The following is a 23,289-nucleotide window of genomic DNA, read 5'->3' as shown; positions in this document are numbered from 1 at the left end:
TTTTCTGAAGTCATTTTTTGCTTTGTTTCTACGTTGTTGTACCTAAGATACAACACTTTTTTCTCAAATTCAATAAAAACATCTTGAAACTAAAAAAAAAAAAAAAAGTAGCAGGGTACAAGAGCTAGATCAGGAGCATGACGAACAGCACTTAGTATCTGGCAGAAGGCAAAGCAAAGCACTGCCGCAAAGTGTACTAGCAAAGGAGGAATTAAATACCCATCCAGTAGCCAGCATCAGGTGGAGACTGATTACTAGAAACTGCTGGCTTATGGGAGACACCGGTTGGTGGACATTGGAAATACAACTTTCCACTCTGGGAAGCACAGTGCCACTAGCAGGTGATGCAGGTCCTGACATGCTCCTGGAATATTTCATCATTCTTACAGAACTCGCCTTGAGGGATGCATACTAAATGAGTGTTGAATATAGCTGAGATATTATTATACAGGATTTCTATAGCACCAGCAGTTTGCTCAGCACTTCACAATATGACGGGAGAAAATACAGCAATCATACAGTTCAATACAAGAGGGTTAGGAGGGCCCTGATCCTGGGAGCTTACAATCTACGATATAACCATATGATTAAATTTCATGTATTTTATAGGTAAGATATTTCTAGTTAATTGAGCTGTAGAAGAGATAAACATTTTCCTCTGTAGAGCTGTAGGAATGCTAAATATCTACTTTCGGAAAGTCATTTTGACCTACAGGAGTGTTTTTAGGTTTTATATTACGTTCTTTTTAACTGTAAAAATTTTGTTTTCGTCTTTTGGTGGTATATACAGATAAATATAGATGGTGCCACAAAAATATATCTCACAATAAAGTGAACACAGAAAATAAAATTATAGAAAAAAAATAATTATAAATATACCAGCTGCAAAATCTACCCTATATTCATAAGGTGCAGGTGATAAAACAAAAAGATTGTGCTAGTAAAACAGTGCCCAAAAAAAATTATTAAATAATAAAAAATGTATATATCACATATAACTCATATAAAGTCCCAAAATAAGTCTTTCAGTGGTAGTAAACTCTTCTTGAATAAATTTACCTGCAAGTAAAATGAATATCTTCTAAATGTGTACCATTTAGGAGTAGGGATGGGCTACATGTTCGAGTCGAACACTGGAACGGTAAGGGCGTTCGGCAGGAAGTTCGCCCGTGCGGCCCACAATACAATGCCCGCATTGGGATTGGTCAAAGCATTGCTCCTGATCACAGGTAAGGTGCAATTGGCCATTCACAGCTGAGTTCACAAGAAAGGGCCACGATTGGCCAAAGTTTCGGTGGCTTTGGCCAATCATGGTTCAGGGGCTAAGTCCACGCCCCACACTATATAAGGCTGCTTACACAACAACCTTGCATAGTGTGTTGGTGGAGTTAGATAGGCGAGGATAGTTAGTGTCAGGGATGCGAGTATGACCAGAAGTGTGTGGACTGACACAGGGAAACGCAGGCTTCAGATATAGTAAATAAAATAATTTATTGAGACTAACAATACAAACGCAGTGCAAAACTAAACATAACACAGTGCAAACAAACTGAACCAAACCTCCAACAGATAACAAACATATGATACAAGAGTAGTCAGGCAGGCCGGGTCGGTAGCAAACGGAGTACCAGGAGCAGGCGGGAGAGTGGTCAGGACTAGCCGAGGTCAGTACAGGCAGAGTTCAGGCAGCGTCAGGACAGGCAGAAACAGGATCAGGAAACCAGGGCCAAGCAAACAGTACAACAAGGCACTGACTGCAGGTCTGGCCATCCCTTAAATACACCTCCTGCAATCAGCCCCAGGTGATGGCTAATTGCCAAAGTGAGCCTCTGGTTGTTGAGAGCACCCGCTGGCCAGCCCTGGTACTGCAGCCCACAAGGCAGGTGAGTCCCACCACTATTGGCAAATCTGTTCCTGACAGTTATTGATGTGTTATGAGACAGTGTAGTGCGGTATTGTGCTGTCAGTGTGTTAATTTTACAACACTTCTGCATTACTGCTGTTCCCATATTGTATTTTTATTCTTTGTGCATTTTTTTTTTATCAGCATCAGGTTCTGTTGCTGCATCTTAAGGCTCCATGCACACAGGGTGTTTTGATAACGCTGGTAACGTTAGCTGTGTAAAGTCACATTAAAAACGTGAGTTTTTCAACTGACCAATCAGTGATCACATGATCGGGACCTCACGCAGAGGTCCCGTACAACGATCGGTGTTCCTCCAGACACTGCGGGCACTGATCGCAATGCCGTGCGCTCCCAAAGAACACGCACAGGCAATGGATGCAGGGGATGTTTAGAAACATCCACCCACATCGGCAGCACTCCCGTCTGGCCGTTTATCGACATGGGCTGGACGGGAAGAGGTTAATTATGCCAGTATAAGCCCCTCCTACTATTACCGCTCTATTTCGGGGGCCTGAAGGTTCTCGAGGTTGTTTACAATCCTAGAAACACCCTTGAAAAAAAGTCCTTGAACCAGGTCCTTGTCACATTTTGAGATGACCACAATTCTTTTTACCTGTCCTACTATGTCCACTAATGTGAAGCCACCTTCTGCCGGTTGCAAAGGTCTTTCCTCTCTGAAGGTTGGGTCCACGATCTCCAACCTCACTTCCATTAGGATTTCCAGAGCTGCTTTCTCTTCTTAAAGACAGAACCTGTTCTTCTACCTGAAGCAGGAATGCCACAAACCTCTGCCTTCTCCTGGAAGGTGTTCCATGATGTACCCACATCTCACCTCAACCTGTAGTGTAAGGAACTTCATTTTCCTATGATCATCAGCACCATCTAGTGGGCAAAATGCAATGTTTTTCCTGAATGACCTCAGTCAGGAAAATGCCACAATGCGGCCAATAGATGGAGAGGACAATCATAGAAAATCACTTTATTAAAAACATTTGTCACCCGCTGGGCGAATGCATGTCACAGACATCCAGATAAAGAGGCATCCAGCCGTTTTTGTGTTTATTAAAAGTCAGCAGCTACAAAAACTGTCTGCTGACTTTTAATAAACACACAATTACCTGTCCTGGGGTCCAGCGATGTTCTCACCCGCGTGGTCCCTTCTATACTCCACGGCGCCGGCATCTCTACTGTAGGCACTGGGCTGTGACAGCTTGCGGCTTCACAGCCTGGTGCCCACTGCACATGCGCAAGTCACGCCACACTTCCTGATTGGTCCAGCAGTGTCCTCACGGTCTTCTCTCCTGGCGCCGGCATCTCTACTGTGGGCACCAGGCTGTGACAGCTTGTGGCTTCACAGCCTGGTGCCCACTGTGCATGCGCGAGTTGCGCCGCTTTTCCTGATTGGTCCAGCGGTGTCCTCACGGTCTTCTCTCCTGGTGATGGCATCTCTACTGTGGGCACCAGGCTGTGACAGCTTGCGGCTTCTCAGCCTGGTACCCACTGTGCATGCGCGAGTTGCGCCGCTTTTCCTGATTGGTCCAGCGGTGTCCTCACGGTCTTCTCTCCTGGCGCCGGCATCTCTACTGTGGGCACCAGGCTGTGACAGCTTGTGGCTTCACAGCCTGGTGCCCACTGTGCATGCGCGAGTTGCGCCGCTTTTCCTGATTGGTCCAGAGGTGTCCTCACGGTCTTCTCTCCTGGTGACAGCATCTCTACTATGGGCACCAGGCTGTGACAGCTTGTGGCTTCACAGCCTGGTGCCCACTGTGCATGCACGAGTCACACCGCACTTCCTGATTGGTTCAGCAGTGTCCTCACAGTCTTCTCTCCTGGCGACGGCATCTCTACTGTGGGCACCAGGCTGTACTTGCGGCTCACTTTGCCAGAAATGAGAGCGGGTACCTGTCAAAACTAGGTACCTGCTCCCCCCCAAAAGGTGCCAAATATGGCAGTGGAGGGGGCAAGGAGGCAAAAAAGCAAAGCTTCTGCTTTTGAATGGAACTCCGCTTTAACTTTTTATAAGTAGACCTCTAAGGGCCAGTTCACACTATAGAAACGCAGTCTAGATGATTTCTGGATGCATTTCTGCATGCGCGTTTTTTACGCGTTCTGGTGCGTTTGACGCGTTTCGGTGCCTTTTTTTGACACATTACAGTTCATTTTTCCCCTCTCTTTTTCTTCACGTTAAATAGAGGCATGTGCATTTTTTATGCGTTTTACTGCATTCCAGTACAGTTCTGTGAAGAAAAAAACCGCAGCCTATTCTACTTTTTTTTCTGCACCCGGAACGCACTGGAACTGCAAGACCAAATATGAACTACGTATCAACTGTGGGTGTAGGATTATAACTTTTTTTTTTCAATGGTTGAACTGGATGGACTTTTCTCTTTTTTTACCCAGACTAACTATGAAATCGTCAACCATCTCACCTACTTTCTGTGCGTTTTGGATAAAAAAAAAAAAAAGCAAGTGAAACGCAGTGTGCACGGGCCCTAAATGTTTGAGAAAATTTACATCAAATAATTTCATCAGACTTTAGATTTAGTAGACTTTAATTTTTTAAGTCAACGTAAGGTGATGACTCCATTTTTATTCTTTTCCTGCTATCAATGGCCAACCCGGTTCCACACTTCATCCATGTCTTTGCTGACCTCTGATCTCCTTATGAACAGTTTCCACCATGACAACGATCAATCACATGCCGTCTGAGCCGTTTATCCCAGTGTGTGATCTCTAAACATGACTCTTATAGAAAACATTTCCTGCATTGAAGACACCGCTACACTTCAAGGTTCTCTCACTCAGAACAAGAATGTGACTTCTCCCCCGTGTGCAGTCTCTGATGTCTGTAAAGATGGGCCTTCTTTGAAAAACATTTCCCGCACTCAGGACAGGAATACGGCTTCTCCCCCGTGTGAGACCTCTGATGTGCACCCAGTGCAAATTTATGAAGAAAACATTTCCCGCACTCAGGACAGGAATATGGCTTCTCACCCGTGTGCAATCTCTGATGTCTGTTAAAACTGGATCTCTCTGAGAAAAATTTCCCGCACTCAGGACAGGAATATGGCTTCACACCTGTGTGCAATCTCTGATGTTTGGAAAGATTAGACTTCTCTGAAAAACATTTACCACACTCAGGACAGGAATACGGCTTCTCCCCCGTGTGATACTTCTGATGCATGGCAAGTGTTACTTTTTGTGCAAAACATTTCCCGCACTCAGGACAGGAAAATGGCTTCTCCCCCGTGTGAGATCTCTGATGTTTGTAAAGATTGGATACATTTGAAAAACATTTCCCGCACTCAAGGCAGGAATACGGCTTTTCCCCCGTGTGAGATCTCTGATGTATTTGAAGATTGGATTTCTTTGAAAAACATTTCCCGCACTCAGGGCAGGAATGTTGCTTCTCACCTGTGTGAGATATTTTATGCTCATTAAGCCAAGATTTAAATTGGAATCCTTTCCCGCACTCAGGACAGGAGAAGCTCTTCCCTGTTGGAAGGCCGGCCCGGTCCCGTACAGTCTGAGGTTCCTCAGGATACGAGGAATCCGATGGTCCAACACTGTGTGGTGCCGGATGGACCATGGAGGGAGCCGGGTTTTCTCCTGGACTATACTGTGTGATGTCCTCATCTTCTACTTTCCAGTCTGGAGACAAAGTGAGACAATCCTCGGAGGTTTTCCTCATCTCCCGGCCATGGACTAAAATACAAAGACAAAGAGGATTACTAGACAGGAGCTGATTGGTTCCCCCAAACAAGGACTCCGCCCACATCAAGCAGCTTAGTCTCTTGAGGCGCTTACAGTTCCACCCTCAAGGGAACTAGGAAATGGCTCCTCTGATCTCCTACCAGGTCATTTCTTTATTCATGGACCTGCATGTTGAAATGCATTTTTTATATGTTAAAAAAAAATCTGAAGAATATATTTAAAAAAAAATATTTTAAAAAATTTTAAATTTTTAAAATATATTCTTCAGATTTTTAAACATAAAAAAAGTCATTTTAACATATAGTTTTGCATAAATTTGTAAATGCATTCCAAAATTTGTATTTTTAAAGATTTGAAATGTATTTTTAAAAATATTTTTCATATATTTTGTAATAAAAACACATTTCAACATGCAACATATATCTATATATATATATATCATGGCCAAAATTGTAGTATTTCAAATATATTTTTCTTCCATATTGGGGGGGGGGGGTCAGAGCAAAGGACAGGATCATGTAATTATACAGCAGAGTCCAAAGGTCTGGATGTAGTCCTCGTGTTGGTGTTTGATGGTCAGTGTGCAGTAACTGCTTACATCCTCCTGCCCATAGAGCTGCATGGAGCTTTCAGACAGACAGGTGGACCTGATTGGAATGCTCGTGTGAAAGGGCCCTAAGGCTGGCCATACATGATATCATTTTCTTGAGAATTTTGCTTTAGATTTACCAAAAACCATATAATATGAGGTCAAACCTAAACAACACTTTCAATTGCATCAAATTAGGCGGGCCCTTGCACTACATAGTTGAAGGTAAATCTACAGGAAATTGGGCAGAAATTGGACAGAAAATTGTATAGTGTATGGATGGCCTTAGACTGCACTCAGTGACTCAGATCTGGATCTATGCAAGTGGAGTCTCATGGAATTTCCTTGTACCTGGCACTACCGGCAAACAACAAAGCAAGAATCCCAAGGAGAATTTTAGGGATCTTGATAGGACATCAAGTAGGAGACCCAAGGCACATGCCCCAAGTGCCTAGCCCAAGCAATGCTCAGGATGAAAAATAACATTTTGATGGTAACTGAACCCCAGAATCTCCATAAATCCAGTCTAGATACATAAATTGTGTCTGAAGGAAGATTATCCGAGAGAAATCCAGGAATACAGGACGGGGAACACAGCTCAGGAAAGTGACCAGGGGATTACAGGCTGATATCACTCATCTCCCGCCCTACTCTGGACCAATCACTGAGCAGTAACAGAGCAGAGATAACAGAAGAATATATTGTGGCTCACCTGTGCTGATCTCTGTAGGAGTGTCCTCCTCTTTGAATGTCCTCCTCATTCCAGCCTCCTCTGTATATTGCTGATCATCCCTCACATACGTCTCTTCTACTTCACCCTCAACTTTCATCTTCATCAGATCTTCACCCTAAACCAACAGAATGGCAGAAAATAACATCTGTAATATAGAAGGATTTATGATGTGAGATCACATAGAAAATATCATCTTGTAGAGTCCACACATCGTCTCCACATGTCAGAGTGTTCCATCACTTTATGTTCCAGACCCTCAACTCCACTTACCTGATGATGGTGAGGGATGGTGTGATCTTCCTGTGTGGAATCCCGGGAATACAGAGGACGGGAACATCTCTCTGGTGGGTTCCCATGACTGGATCCATCTACCTGATGATGGTGAGGGATGGTGTGATCTTCCTGTGTGGAATCCCGGGAATACAGAGGACGGGGACATCTCTCTGGTGGGTTCCTGTAGCTGGACGGCTCCACCATGGTGTCCTGGTACAGATCTTTATATACATTTAAAAACTCTGACTCCTCCATCACCCCATCCTCATCCTCCTCCTCTTTTATCTCTTCTTTAACATCAACTTTAGAATCTCTCAGGTTTCCACTCTGAATATATAATAAAAATTACATCAATGGTAACAATGCAGATAATGTACAGATCCTAATGATATCAGTGATTGTTCCTCATCTACCTGATGATGGTGAGGGATGGTGGGACCTTCCTGTGTGGAATCCAGGGAATACAGAGGAGGGGGACATCTCTCTGGTGGGTTCCTGTAGCTGGATGACTCCACCGTGGTGTCCTGGTAAAGATCTTTGAGTCCTTTAGGGATATCTGACTCCTCCATCACCCCATCCTCCTCTTTTATCTCTTTAACTTTAGGATCTCTCAGGTTTCCACTCTGAATATAGAATAAAAATGCCAACAATGCAGATAATGTACAGATCCTAATTATACTATCAGTGATTGTTCCTCATCTACCTGATGATGGTGAGGGATGGTGTGACCTTCCTGTGTGGAATCCCAGGAATACAGAGGACGGGGACATCTCTCTGGTGGGTTCCCATGACTGGATCCATCTACCTGATGATGGTGAGGGCTGGTGTGACCTTCCTGTGTGGAATCCCGGGAATACAGAGGACAGGGACATCTCTCTGGTGGGTTCCCATGACTGGATCTATCTACCTGATGATGGTGAGGGATGGTGTGACCTTCCTGTGTGGAATCCCGGGAATACAGAGGACGGGGACATCTCTCTGGTGGGTTCTCATGACTGGATCCATCTACCTGATGATGGTGAGGGATGGTGTGACCTTCCTGTGTGGAATCCCGGGAATACAGAGGACGGGGACATCTCTCTGGTGGGTTCCCATGACTGGATCCATCTGTAGGAAACACACACACTGACTGAATCCATTGTTTCTATGTGTTTATCAGATGATGGGGGATCTAGGTGGATCCTCCGTACTGCTCTCTCCTTTACAATAAAGTCTCCTCTTACCCGGTGATGTGAGGGGTGGCTGATTCTTCATCACTCTTTCGACTTTGGGGTTTGACCTTCACTACAAAGGTCTTAAGTGCATATCCCTTTAAATCCAGGATCAGGAGAACCATTCATCAGTGGATCCAATTATCAGGTATATATCGGGCAAAATAGGCATTACAGTAGTGACACAGAAAGAGGTGTTTATTCCCAGAGTTCACAGATCATATTCTCTCTCACCTTCCACCCATGGTTTGTTGAGAATGTCCCTTGTGACAGCCGGTGTACCACTGGACTACAGACAGAAAAAAGAGGCCAGGAACTGTCATTTATTGGCAATTTAGATGGCATTGTTTTTCTTTGTAAATGTCAATGTTCCTGTAGTGGGTTGTATACATCGTACATGTACGCCACTTCACAGGCCGGGTCAGAACATCCCCCAGACATGTTATTTATAGGAATTTAGCAATTTTAATGTTGCTGTTTAAAAATTATTATAATTATTGCTCAACAAATTTGAAAAAATCTATTTCCTTTAGTACATGTTCCCCAGGGCAGCGGCAAGTTCCCCCCCATGTAATTTATCATTCAGCTCCCATCAACTTCAGTGGGGTCCAAATTCAAATTCGGCACCTGAACTTTGGTTGTGTTCTGTGGAGCCGTCTCCCCCCCAGCCCAGGTATGGTCATCTCATCTCCATGGAGAAGGTGACCCATCTCCACAATGAGGAGAATGTTCTGGCCCCGGAAGTGGGGGAATGTTGTGCCCCTGAAGGGGTTAATCTGGGTTCCCACACTATATATGTGTGTATCATCATCTGCTGGAGATAAAAGACGTCACAGTGACTATGGAGGAAGAGGACGGACGTGACTATGGAGGAAGAGGACGGACGTGACTATGGAGGAAGAGGACGGACGTGACCGCGGAGGAAGAGGACGGACATGACTATAGAGGAGGAGGACGGACGTGACTATGGAGGAAGAGGACGGACGTGACTATGGAGGAAGAGGACGGACGTGACCATGGAGGAAGAGGTCGGACGTGACTATGGAGGAAGAGGACAGACAGGACTATGGAGGAAGAGGACGGACGTGACTATGGAGGAAGAGGACGGACGTGACTATGGAGGAAGAGGACGGACGTGACTATGAAGGAAGAGGACGGACGTGACTATGGAGGAAGAGGACGGACGTGACCATGGAGGAAGAGGTCGGACGTGACTATGGAGGAAGAGGACAGACAGGACTATGGAGGAAGAGGACGGACGTGACTATGGAGGAAGAGGACGGACGTGACTATGGAGGAAGAGGACGGACGTGACTATGGAGGAATAGGATGGACATGACGGGGGGTTACTGGGTGTAAATAGGAAATTACATCTTATTACCTCCTCTGCTGCCACTTCCACCAACGTCTCCTCTCTACTTCCTCCCCACTCACCTCTCACCCAGAACTTCCTGTCTGTACCTGACATCACTTCCTGTCTGTACCTGATACCACTTCCTGTCTGTATTCCATAGCGACTTCCTGTCTGGGTAGTAGTGAGATCACCACCTTGTGGAACTCAAAGGACCTGCAGCTTTGGGAAAGTTCTCATAAGAAGTTGCCGAGTTTCCCAATTGCTGCAGGACAGTTTCGGGATTTTGGCTCCTGTCTCATTGTGTCCTCATCCCTCAGGTTCCAGACTCTGTGCGGAGCAGGAGTGAGCTGATGACGGCTGGAACACTCTCCGGGTTCCATCACCAGGCACTTTATTATTATTATACAGGATTTATATAGCACCAACAGTTTGCTTACAATATAACAGGAGACAATACAGCAACAATACAGTTCAATACAAGAGGGATTTGGGTTCCCTGATCCTGGGAGCTTACAATCTAGGAGGGAGGTGTGGCAAACTTGCTCATCCTTGTTGGAGCGGAGTCCCCCTTTACACTCTCCTTTTCGTGTTCTGTCTGTTTATTCGAGGCATTCCTCAGCCTCATTCCTACCCTCCTCCCTTCCTGAGAGGCAAACGTTATCTCCTGGCAGATTGCGTGGAACAACCTAAGACATGAGAAGTGGAGACAGACTGTCTGCTGAAGTGTAACTTTTGTCACCCAAAACTATGTAAGCCCACTCATTATCAAACTGACCAGAGTAATTGCACATTCCTCAGGTCAACTGTATGGTTTATATCACGGGATATGAAGCTGGTAATTTAGTTTAGAGTTTCCCTATGACCACTCCCAAAACGTGTAGTCAGAGCCCCCCCCCCCTCCCTTTTGAGAGGGACCTTTAAGAGAGTCAAGTGAGTTAGTCTGTGACACACACAAGACTCACACAGAGAGATCTCCCAGCAACATCGTAACAAGAGGAGATCAAAGAAATCACCCTGCTCACAACTTGGACTGCAAACCCAGGCATATGGGCAAGTAACTTAACCCTGTAATCTTCTTCCTAATTATCTCTTTGCTATGTCTTTATATACATATATATATATTTTTGTGACATCTTTGTAAATATTTATTTGCATCTGTCTGACGCTTTTAGTAGTAAATCTTTCTTTCTGAAAGTGTTAAACTGTTTCTAGGCGCTTACTTGCAATTCACGAATTCCTGCCTTTTGAAGAGACGCTACTGTTTGTTATATCTCTGTATAGCAGGTCCGCGGGCCGTGCTATACAGATCAATATTTCAATCATTATAGTGTATATTTGATAACGGGAGTTTCCCAGTCTCCGACAAAAGTGGTGGTGGCAGTAGAGGGTTAGTTGCGTAATTAACCCGACCCAGTAACAAGCGCATTCAGGCTGCAGGCACCGATTGTAGTCCATTAGCTGGGCAATCGCTGTGTAGGGTGCAGCTGGGTGGGGCCTTGTTACGCGCGTCACACCGCGGTTTTGGATCGGCCGGCCCTTCGGTCACGAGTTTGGTGAGAAGGTCTGGGGTCTGACGCCGTGGGCGTGACGTATTACTGTTTGTCGCGGCTGTGCGATTGTCACCTGTTGGTGGCGGCGACCGCGGGTCGTGACATATTGTTGGCAGCGTACGTGGGATAATTGCAGTAAGAGCTTCAGTGCAGTGTTAAAAGTTGGCTCTGCACTGAAGGATTGTAACCTTTGTGGAAACAGTCCTTAGAAACAAGTGGTGCATATTTTATTTTATATATATGTGTGTATAGAGAGACACATAGCAACAGCTATTTTCTTTTCCTACTTTCTCTTCTATCTTTGCTTGCAATTATGCCCGGTTAAGCAGATTACGAGAAAATGAGCAAAGGTGATTTGAAAGTTGAATGTGCCTCACGAGGATTGGACGTCGGTCGCAAAACTCGTGAAGATTTGATTAGTGATCTAGTGGAGTATGATATCCGAGCAAATCAGAACTCGGGGGAACTTGAACATGGAGGGGTTCCCGTTACCCACATTGCCAGTGGCTCAGAGACGGCCTCACAGGATGGGCGTACAGAGACTGACACTGGAGGATCACCAAAGGTTAACGTCACACCACCGCCTGAGCGCGCTAACACCGTGGTGCCTGGAACCAGCAGAGACTCTTCTCAGATGCAGGAGGCCTTGAAACGCCTCATGGAGAGAGATCTGGAGGCATACCTGCGGTTCATGGAACGCCAGGCTGACAGAGAAACTGCAGAGCGCCAAGCAGCGGCTGACAGAGAAACTGCAGAATGCCGAGCAGCGGCTGAGAGAGAGGAACGCCAAGCTCAGAGGGAAGCTGATCGTCGACACGAGCTGGAGATGGCAAGGCTCCAGCAACGACCGGGTCAGAACCTCGGGGCCCTAGATCACAGGGACGGCACTCTTTCCGTGGGCGCAGCCAAGTTTCCAGGGATGGAAAAGGACAGTGACATTGACACATACTTACTGTCCTTTGAAAAAACGTGCCATCAGTACCACGTGCCCCAAGCTCAATGGGTTCGGTACCTGACACCAGGGCTACGAGGCAAGGCCCTGGACGCATTTGTTGAATTGCCAGAGGGGCAAGATGATGACTATGGACTTTTAAAAGATGCCATTATCCGGAAGTACCAGATGACCCCGGAAGTGTACCGCAAGTGGTTCAGGTCCATGCAGAAAGGACCTGGGGACTCTTACACGGATGTGGCAAGTCGCTTACGCACCACATTCCGACAGTGGACTAAGGGACTGAAAGTTGAATCTTTGGAGGATCTCATGATCCGAGATCAACTCTTGCACATTTGCCCAGCAGATGTCAGACAGTTCGTCTTGGAGAGGGAGCCAGCATCTACTACAGCTGCAGCAGACCTGGCAGATACCTTCGTCCACACGCGAGTGCCTGAACCTCGCAAGGCTCCTCCAAACAGCTAGAAAGGGGGGAAATCGCCCCTAGCAACCCCTCCTACTTCGGTGAGACCAGCTTCACCTCCGCCCAACCCTGCAGCGCTTGGAGCCAAGCCATTCCTGCCTGACACCCGCAGATGCTTCGCCTGTGGGAAAGCCGGACATCTCAGGACCCAATGTCCTGAGCAGAAGCAGATGACATCATCTGGCCAGCCGGCCAGCAACTCTTCTTCTGTGCTGTTCGTTCACAGGAAGATGCGGGTAACCCCCGCCAACTTGCAGCCCGTTACCGTGGGCAACCGGTCTGCAACTGGTTTCCGGGACACTGGGGCAGAAGTCACCTTGATCCGGCCAGAGCTGATTGAGCCACAGAACCTCATCCCAGGAAAGTTCCTGACCCTCACAGGAGTTGGGGGGACCCGTTCACGTATACCCTGTGCAAAGGTATTCCTAGATTGGGGTGCGGGGAGGGGGATGAGAGAGGTGGGGGTCTCAGATGAACTGCCCACCCCTGTTTTGTTGGGTGCTGACCTAGGCGCTCTTGTTTCGTATTATGCTCCTGCCGAGAAGACCCAGAAGGGCCCCCTGGAACTCTCTGGACCAGCCAAGGTACTGTGGACAGATATTGGGGTAATGTCTGGGCCACCGGTGGATGGACAGAGGGAGGGGGCTGGGAATGGTGTGGGGCTGCAGGAGTCTCCATTAGCTGGAGAACAAGAAGAAATCCCCTTCCATGGGGAGGTATTGAACTCGTGTCATTGATATTATGAACGTGACTGTTAAGGATCGTTGTGGTGACACTGAGGGTGATATTACTAATGTTAGTAACATTGGGAATAACACTGATAGTAATGTCATTGATAATGTTTGTATTGTTGACGGCAATGTTGGTAATGCTAACAATGAGATTTGTGATGAAACAAAGGATGCATTTTCAGTGTTGGGGGCTGAGGTACAGTCTCTGGGGGCTGAGCAAGGGGATGATTTGGATAGGCCTGTCCCTTGCCCAGGCTCAGAAGATTGTGCCTTGATAAGTGCCCAGCCGGTGGCCTTGCATAGGACTAGGCAGCTGGCTGGGACTTGTAGTTCCACGCCTCAGGCAGCACTGAAAAGCGATTCCCAAAGGAGCTTCAGAGGCCCGCTAGCTGTGAGTTGCCCTGCTAAGGAAGGCACACCACAGCTGGCTGGAACTTGTAGTTCCCCACTTCAGGCAGCCCTGAAAAGTGAGTCCCAAAGGACCTTCAGAGGTAAGCTGGCTGATACTTGTAGTTCCCCACTTCAGGCAGCCCTGAAAAGTGAGTCCCAAAGGACCTTCAGAGGTAAGTTGGCTGGGACTTGCAGTTTCACACTTCAGGCAGCCCTGAAAAGTGAGTCCCAGAGGACCTTCAGAGGTAAGCTGGCTGATACTTGTAGTTCCACACTTCAGGCAGCCCTGAAAAGTGAGTCTCAAAGGACCTTCAGAGGTAAGCTAACTGAGATTTGTAGTCCCACAGGGAAGACCACTCTGGAAAGTCATTCATATGGAAATTTTAGTCCAGGGCTAGGTGTGAACCCCCCTGCTGGGGAGAATAAACAAAAGACTGGCCTAGTCACTGGGGGTTGGGAGCCTGAAAGCCTGACAGTTAATCTCACTTGTCAGGGTGTGTTCACAGGCAGACAGACAGAGGTCAGAGGCAGCAGGCCCGGATTACGAATGGAAGGAAGGTTGATGCTTGGGTTACAGAAAGAGGGCCGCCGGGCCCAGACCCAATCACCCTTCCCTGGCACCCGGGTTCCGGAGCTGCTGCCCAGGCCTTTGATAGATGGTGTCTGGATTCAGGAGGTGCCGGTTGACTGGACCACAGAGGCAAAGGGAATGGCACAGTCAGGAATCCAGGGGTCAGCTAGAGTCTGGGCGGCACTGAATGCCTGCCCTGTGTTTGTGGCCTACCCCATGCCCAGGAGCCATGAGGTAATGGAGCATCTGGAAGGTGCCTACTGTTTTGCCATCATGGACCTGAGCAAGGAGCATGGGCCACCATCTCTAACCCAGCACGCTCAAGACGAGGCAGCCTTCACTACCCCATGTGGCTTGCCTGAGTCCACGGGAAAGCTAGTTGGGGTTGAGAACGCACCGACCGCCTATCCAGCGGTCAGGAATGGCCCGCAATGCGCAGTGGACCTGGGTGCAGTTGTCCACCTGATCTGGAAAGAGCCACTTGGGCCCCTGTCACTAGTCTGGAACCAACCGCCCGTGCCCAGTCGGACAGTCGAGAAGGGTAACTGTCAGAGGGGCATGTCAGTGGTTCAGTTTAGGGGATGGGGAGACTGAGGCAGTTGAGGCCTGGTCTGCTCCCTAGGCCAAAAAGCAGGTTACGTCAGTCACGGGTACAGCTGGCTACGGTAAGACGCCTGGATGCGATGATCATGGCTCAGCTGGGCCTGTGACTGGCCTAGCAGACAGGAAACTGGAGGAACTGGTGTCCTGGATGCTAGCAGGTAATGAGGACTGTCCATCTTGGATGAAGGTACATGTGGACACCACTGGGAGGCGAGGCCCAGAATTTGCCTGTCCGGTTCCGGTGCCCACGGGCGCTACTACCTTCAGGCCAGATGTAGTCCTAAAAAAAGAGAGAGGTTGTGAAAAGAAATTCACAAAGAAAGCGGCTACATTATGAACAGAATGTGATACTCAGAAAAATTTCCAAAAATTATGCTTTATTACACATACAAATTTGACATATGGGCAATCGCCCTGGTTTACCATCACCTCAGTATGAGACAATACACACAGACCTAAAACCATATAAAATGACACCAGTACCGGTCTAAATACCTGTGCAAAAAGGACAATGACTACAAGAGTCTAAAGTCCCTGTGGCACTGGCGCATAGGTGAACACTTCCCAAAGGAGGTGTATACAAAAAATTATACCATAGGTATACCATAACACGTGTTATAAATATGTAGACTACGCTACTACCAGAGTGGTTATATCCTAAACAGGGAGTTTCAAAAAATTATACCATAGATATAAATATCACATGTATGCAGTACGGCAAGCACAGTATGCGTCAAAAAGAAGGCATGCCTCAAGGCCTATATGAAACAAAACATAAATGTCATGTAAATAATGCAGTACATTCCTATGCCGGCACAAGTGGTTGGGGCCCATTCATCTGTGATTATTACCAGCTGTTTCCTAGGGCTCTTGAAAAAATATGCCCCATTTTTACCAGGATGGAAGGGTAGATGCATAGAGCAGCGCACTGCTTGAAATGGTTTCTTCACCACTATATGTGGACTACATACCACTTTCTGTGAGAAAAACAAGACACATCCCAATAGATCTTCTGCCTATTGAAATACATGTGGTATATCTTGTTTCCTATACAAGGCACCATGATGTCCCCATCCTGTAGTGAAACAGACAATATGTGGAAAGTCACTGAAAGAGCTTACACTCTATATAGGATATATAGGTCATATATGTCACATAGGACCATATATCTAGTGTCCCGCAACAGTCCACTCACCACCTGTGCACTGGATAATAGGAGAGGAAAGAATATCCTTCATAGGTACTGCCATACACGGCCAAAGAGGCCAGGGAGCCACCGCTGACATCCGCCGATATACCGCGGGCTCCAGCCTCTTCTCGGCGCCTGTGCTGCCTAGGCTTGCCTCATGGCATGTGAAAATGGCTTCCTCCTTGTAGGTCAGCGTGCGTTCCACCTAATGCGCATGACCGGAAGTGACGTATCTGACGTATGACGTCAACGCGTTTCGCCGATGGGCGTATCTCACTCAGCTTCGTCAGGACCAATGAGACAACTGCATTTCAATTTCCTATTTATAGTGGGTTAAGACCCACCCATTTATGCAAACACTAACTTGCAGCTATTCCCAATGGAGAAAAAAGGGGCTAAATACTTAGCACAGCTGCTGGTCATTATTGAATACAATTAAAAACAGGCGACTGGAAAATATCAGAGAAAGGAAAGGCTTAGCAATTTTAACAATACATGTATAAATCAAAAGAGCATAGATTAAACATAATGATCAGTTGAAACATTACCACATTCTCACCAGAAGATGACAATATTAGTGAAAGAATTACCAGGCCTATTTATTGAATCAAATTCCTAAAGGTACAATATAAATTACCATAAAGCCACCACAAGATGGCAATGTTGACTAAGGGATCTCATTATGAATTCCTTTATCAAAAGTACCCAGATTTCAAATGCCCATTTATGTTATAGTTATTCTTGGAGAAAGTATACTCAAACTTATATCATGAGATCATCAATATTATTCCCAAATGCGAAAAAAGAGAGATTAACCTTAATTACTTAGCATATAATCCAACTATTAATGAAAGCAGGGAAATGCCATAGGTTAGTCAACATATGGAAATATACGGGTACATAACTATATAGATCTATTTATCCAAAAATACTTGGAGATTACATTCCACATTTAACCCCTTAGGGTATAATGTATCAAGCTTATATATCCAATATTTCTCCTTTTTAAGCAATTCTCTGTCAAAATCCCCTCTCCTTTGTGGAAAGTGCAATGCATAGAAACCTTTCACTTTTGTACCGTCCAGTTTACCTCCATGATATTTAGCATAATGTTGTGCAAGATTACTTTCAGGGTCATTTGATCTAATATCTCTAAGATGTTCACCTATTCGTACCTTAAATTGTCTTTTGGTCTTACCTATATACATCTTTTTACAAGGACAGGTTAAGATATATAGCACTCTTACTGTAGAGCAATTTATGAGACTTTGAATTTTATAGTGAGTGTTGTTTCCTGAATCAGAAAAAGAGTCCGTACGATCCACATATTTACAGATTTGACATTTTCCACATTTAAACATCCCCTTAGTACGCGATTTTAACCATGTTGTTTGTTTTAACGGTTGATAATCAGAATGGATAAGGAGATCACCAAGATTTGGTGCTCTTCTTGCTACCATCTGGGGGCGTTCACCTACAATCTTATTCAATTTGGGACATTGAGTTAAAATTTTCCAATGTTTTTCTAATATTAATTTTACATCTTGCCATTGGGCTCCAAATTGGGTTATCATTCTTACAGGTTGATCACTTAGTTTGGCCTTCTCATCCTTTTTAGGAGATAATAGATCCTTGCGGTCAGTTTGATATGCCCGTCTTCGAGCCTTTCTAATTTGAGAGTGAGAGTATCCCCTTTCCCTAAATCTTTTATAGAGGTCCTGAGCCTCCATCCTAAAGTCATTGATGTTTGAACAATTTCTCCGACATCTCAAAAACTGTCCCACTGGAATCCCTGAAATCAGTGAATGTGGGTGGTAGCTCCTAGCCTCTAATAGGGTATTGGCAGCAGTTGGTTTCCTATATGTCCTTGTGAGGAGTCTTCCATTCTCAAGTCTAATTTCCAGATCCAGAAAAGAAATACATGTTTCGTCAGATACATGTGTAAGTCCAATATTGAAGGAGTTTTGATTTAACTCTTCCATGAAAAGTTTTAATTCCTCAGATGTTCCTCGCCAAACAAGGAACACATCATCTATATATCTTAACCAAATCTGGACATTAACAAGAAATCTTGATGATCTGAAGACAACCTGCTCCTCCCAAAAACCTAAATGAAGACATGCATAGGCCGGAGCCCACGGTGCTCCCATGCTAGTACCTCTAGTCTGTTGATAAAAGGTATTATTAAATTGAAAAAAGTTATGTCGTAATGCAAAATCCAACAACTCACTAATAAATTCATTCTGTCCTCCCAAAGTAGGATATGTTTTATCAAGGAAGTAAGAGGCCGATCTCACACCACATTCATGTGGGATAGAGGTGTAAAGTGATTCCACATCTATTCCCACTAGAATGGAATTTTCATTAATAATCATATTCTCAATCTTAGCCAACACGTCTTTAGTATCCCTTACATAAGAGGGGAGATTAGGAACCATGTCTTTAAGAAACAGATCTATATATTTCCCAGTTTTGTCTAGGGGACCATTTTTTTTTTTTTTTGTATGCCTTTTTTGGCTACTGAATGGAGACCATTTACTGGGTGATACGGTAATGTATTGTACGACCTCTTAATAACTATCTTTAACAGATGTAGTCCTAAGCCTGAGGAAGAAGGTAGGAGAGGGAAATCTTCTTCTCTACCTCGACATGAAGCTACATATTAATATGGTAGCAAAGGACTCCCCTGAGCCGAAGTGTTTGGTGAACAGGTGGGCACCCCGGCGGTTGCACGGGATTCGGATAGCCACAGCCGACTGGAGCCCACCCGTGACCACTCACTTGGTCGGCCCGGCAGTGCTGCTGGAGAGAACGGCTTCCTGTTCAGACGGAATTCGGTTCTCCCGCAGTACAGCGGTACCAGGACGTCCCAAGAGGAACCTCTGGACAGAGGTCGGTTGCGTCAGGAGAGAACTTGTAGCTCACTCCTTGGCAACCACTTAAGGGGGAGGTGTGGCAAACTTGCTCATCAGAATTGGAGCGGAGTCCCCCTTTACACTCTCTTTTTCGTGTTCTGTCTGTTTATTCGAGGCATTCCTCAGCCTCATTCCTACCCTCCTCCCTTCCTGAGAGGCAAACGTTATCTCCTGGCAGATTGCGTGGAACAACCTAAGACATGAGAAGTGGAGACAGACTGTCTGCTGAAGTGTAACTTCTGTCACCCAAAACTATGTAAGCCCACTCATTATCAAACTGACCAGAGTAATTGCACAGTCCTCAGGTCAACTGTATGGTTCATATCACGGGATATGAAGCTGGTAATTTAGTTTAAAGTTTCCCTATGACCACTCCCAAAACGTGTAGTCAGAGCCCCCCCCTCCCCTTTGAGAGGGACCTTTAAGAGAGTCAAGTGAGTTAGTCTGTGACACACAAGACTCACACAGAGAGATCTCCCAGCAACATCGTAACAAGAGGAGATCAAAGAAATCACCCTGCTCACAACTTGGACTGCAAACCCAGGCATATGGGCAAGTAACTCAACCCTGTAATCTTCTTCCTAATTATCTCTTTGCTATGTCTTTATATACATATATATATTTTTGTGACATCTTTGTAAATATTTATTTGCATCTGTCTGACGCTTTTAGTAATAAATCTTTCTTTCTGAAAGTGTTAAACTGTTTCTAAGCGCTTACTTGCAATTCACGAATCCCTGCCTTTGAAGAGACGCTACTGTTTGCTATATCTCTGTATAGCAGGTCCACGGGCCGTGCTATATAGACCAATATTTCAGTCATTATAGTGTATATTTGATAACGGGAGTTTCCCAGTCTCCGACAAAAGTGGTGGTGGCAGTAGAGGGTTAGTTGCGTAACTAACCTGACCCAGTAACAAGCGCATTCAGGCTGCAGGCACCGATTGTAGTCCATTAGCTGGGCAATCGCTGTGTAGGGTGCAGCTGGGTGGGGCCTTGTTACGCGCATCACACCGCGGTTTTGGATCGGCCGGCCCTTCGGTCACGAGTTTGGTGAGAAGGTCTGGGGTCTGACGCCGTGGGCGTGACGTATTACTGTTAGTCGCGGCTGTGCGATTGTCGCCTGTTGGTGGCGGTGACCGCGGGTCGTGACAGGAGGGGCTAGTGGTACAAAAGGTAGTAACTGTGGGGGATGGACTGGTAGGAGGAATAGAATATTCCATTATTAGCTGACGGCAGGGTAGGCTTCCCTGAAGAGATAGGTTTTCAGAGATCGCCTAAAAGTGAGCAGAATAGGTGATAGTCTGATAAATTGGGGTAGAGAGTTCCAGAGGATTGGGGAAGCTCTTGAAAAGTCCTGGAGATGAGCATGGGAGGAGGAGACAAGGGAGCTAGAGAGCAGGAGTTCTTGCGAGGAGGCACTGCAATTATACCAGACTGTTGGGAACCGTGATCTCCTCTCTAAGGCTCCATGTACACGGGGCGTTTGGGAAACTCTTCTGAACGATGGAAACTGACTGCTGGAATATGTAGGTTAAAAACCATCAGTTTAGCCGCTTTTATGCACGTTTCCGTTTAGAAGCGTTTTTAAAAGATAACCTCAGGAGACCCTCCCAAATGCCCAGAATGCACTGAAAAATAGTAAATTCACTAAAAAGGCTACTAAAATATCATGCGGTATTTTAGTAGCGAAAACCAAGCAGTAATGTTTCAGATGTCAGCAGAGTTCCCCAGTGACAGCTGAATGTAAAAGAAAGAACTGCCAGCAATTAAAAAAAAATTAAAAAACAGCGTGGGGTCCCCCCCCCAAAAAATACTTTGGATCTGGTATGGATTTTGGAGGAAAGCCCCATGCCATAATTTAAAAAATAATGGCGTGGGGTTCCCCCCAAAACCTTACCAGACCCTTATCTGAGTATGCAGCCTGGCAGGTCAGGAAAGGGGGGGAGGGCGAGCGAGGGCCTCCCCCTCCTGAACCATACCAGGCCACATGCCCTCAAAATGGGGGGGCTTTGGGGTAGGGGGAGTCCCCCCAAAGCACCTTGTCCCCATGTTGATGGGGACAAGGGCCTCTTCCCCACAACCCTGGGCTGTGGTTGTGGGGATCTGCAGGCGGGGGGGGCTTATCGGAATCTGGAAGCCCCCTTTAGCAAGGGGGCCCCTTGATCCTGGCCTCCCCCCATGTGAATGAGTATGGGGTACATGGTACCACTACCCATTCACAAAAAATAGCTGTAGTGTGAAGAAAGACAGGAGTCATTCTTTGACAAGATAATTGTACTGGGTGTTGGCAGAATGTAGGGTTTTGATAGATCTGTCAGATGGAGATCTGGGTGTGTTTGTGGTTGCCTAGCAGACCAGTCATTGAGCTCATCAAATATTTTGTTCCGAATTCGGATGAATTTTCCGAAATTTGGAAAAAATTTTAAATAGATTTCTAATCGTATTTGTAAAGAATAGACAATAGGAGAATAGAATGGAAAAACAATAGAACAGAATATAATACAATAAACAATAGAGTAGAATAAAACAGAGAATATAACTGTCTTCCAAAAGTCGAATTCCAAATAGAATAGATAAGAATAGAAAAGAATAAAATAGAAAAGAATAGAAAAAAACAATAAAATAGATTAAAATATAAAGCATATAACTGTCTTCTGAAATTTTAATTCCAAATAGAATAGAATAGAAAAGAATAGAAAAAACAATATAATAGAATAAAATAGAAAGAATATAACTGTATTCCAAAATTTGAATTTCAAATGGAATAGATAAGAATAGAACAAACAATAGAATAAATTAAAATAGAAAGAATATACCTGTCTTCCAAAATTCAAATTTCAAATAGAATAAATTTGATTTAGAATAGAATAGAATACAATAGAATAGAACTGTCTTTTGAATTTCTAATAGGATAAATTTGAATAGATTAGAATAGAATAGAAAAAAGGAGAACTGAATAGAAAAAAAAAAGAATAAAATAGAATAGAAAAAATAGAAAGAACATAACCATCTTACAAAATTCAAAAAATTAAAAAAATAATTTAAATAACAAATCAAAACAAAAGAAATGTTTTCGTTTTGCATGTCTAGCTTTCTGGGGTTACAAGAGAGGATTGGGTCCTGTAAATGCTGCCCCAACAGCCTCTCCTGCCCAAGTGTAAATCAGAATGTGACAGCAAGGTTGCATGGGCCCCCTGGAGCATAGAGCAGGGTTGCCACTGCGACCTCTGATGCTACATCGGTGGTTAGGGGTTGTAGTAAAAACACGTGTCAACTTTGGGGTTTTACCGCCAACCAAACCACAAATGTAAACAAACCCCGTATTGTCCTGAGCCCCCTATAAGTCCAATTTCACACTGATGTGCTGTGGTTCGCCCACACCGCAGGTGCAGCGCCGTGCATCTGCAACTTTTCTGCAGGGTGAGATGCGCTTTGCCATAGACTTCTATTATATTTGCGGGTGTGGGGCACTTTCTGAAAGCTCACCAAACCCGTAGGATACAATAGAAGTCTATGGCTCAGTTCAGCTAACCCACAGGAAAGCCATAGGTGCACTGCGTTGCACCCGTGGATCAGTGTCAAAGACGGCCAATAATTGTAACCCTTTTATAGGTGCTAATATGTCCATTACAAAAGTGCAGTGTACGTGATGTTTAATACACTGACCTTTTTCCTCCTGGACCTCCAGGCTGCTAGAAAGGTCCCCAGTGATGTAACATCACTCCACCTGGGACAAGAGCGGGCACTACAGAGGAACCATCGACTTATGCTCAGACATAAAAGTAAAAAAAAAACAAAAAAAACAGCCCCTCAAAACACACACACAAAACAAATGATGGACCACTTGGTCTTTTTCTGGCGTCACTTTTCTATGCTGCACCTGCTCTCTTCACGGCTGCCCCTGTCCTCCTCTGTTGGAGCTGGCTTGATGCAGTCTGATGCTCTGGGATGGCGGGTCGGCAAGCCCAGATCATGATCAAAGGGATGGCGGTATTCTGACATTACTTAACAAAAATGAACTGCAGTTACCTAGCAACAGTATATAAAGGCAGTCCTAACTTGCTATAACAGCATCCTTGTTATCCTACTGGCCAGTTATCGATGAAAGAAAAAACTTGGCTAGCAAAGTTGGGGCCCTTGAAG

The 23,289-nt window shown here is 45.4% G+C and overlaps 1 protein-coding gene across 1 annotated transcript in view; it reads right to left on the bottom strand.

Annotated features, from left to right (window-relative positions):
• Nucleotides 1-23,289, bottom strand: part of LOC149451819 (uncharacterized) — a 118,998-nt gene that overhangs the window by 46,583 nt on the left and 49,126 nt on the right. The window contains 5 exon segments of the mRNA XM_089690136.1: nucleotides 4,706-5,611; nucleotides 6,922-7,057; nucleotides 7,213-7,542; nucleotides 7,629-7,838; nucleotides 7,919-8,317. Coding sequence (XP_089546262.1) covers nucleotides 4,706-5,611; nucleotides 6,922-7,057; nucleotides 7,213-7,542; nucleotides 7,629-7,838; nucleotides 7,919-8,317 — 1,981 coding nt within the window.

The sequence above is a fragment of the Staurois parvus genome, unplaced genomic scaffold (genome assembly GCF_062004578.1).
Source record: "Staurois parvus isolate SC_StPar_1 unplaced genomic scaffold, SC_StPar_1.0 ptg000519l, whole genome shotgun sequence".
In the NCBI taxonomy this organism is placed as follows: Eukaryota; Metazoa; Chordata; class Amphibia; order Anura; family Ranidae; genus Staurois; species Staurois parvus.
The sequence above is the reverse complement of the archived record's forward strand: the minus strand, read 5'-3'. Positions and strand labels throughout refer to the sequence as shown.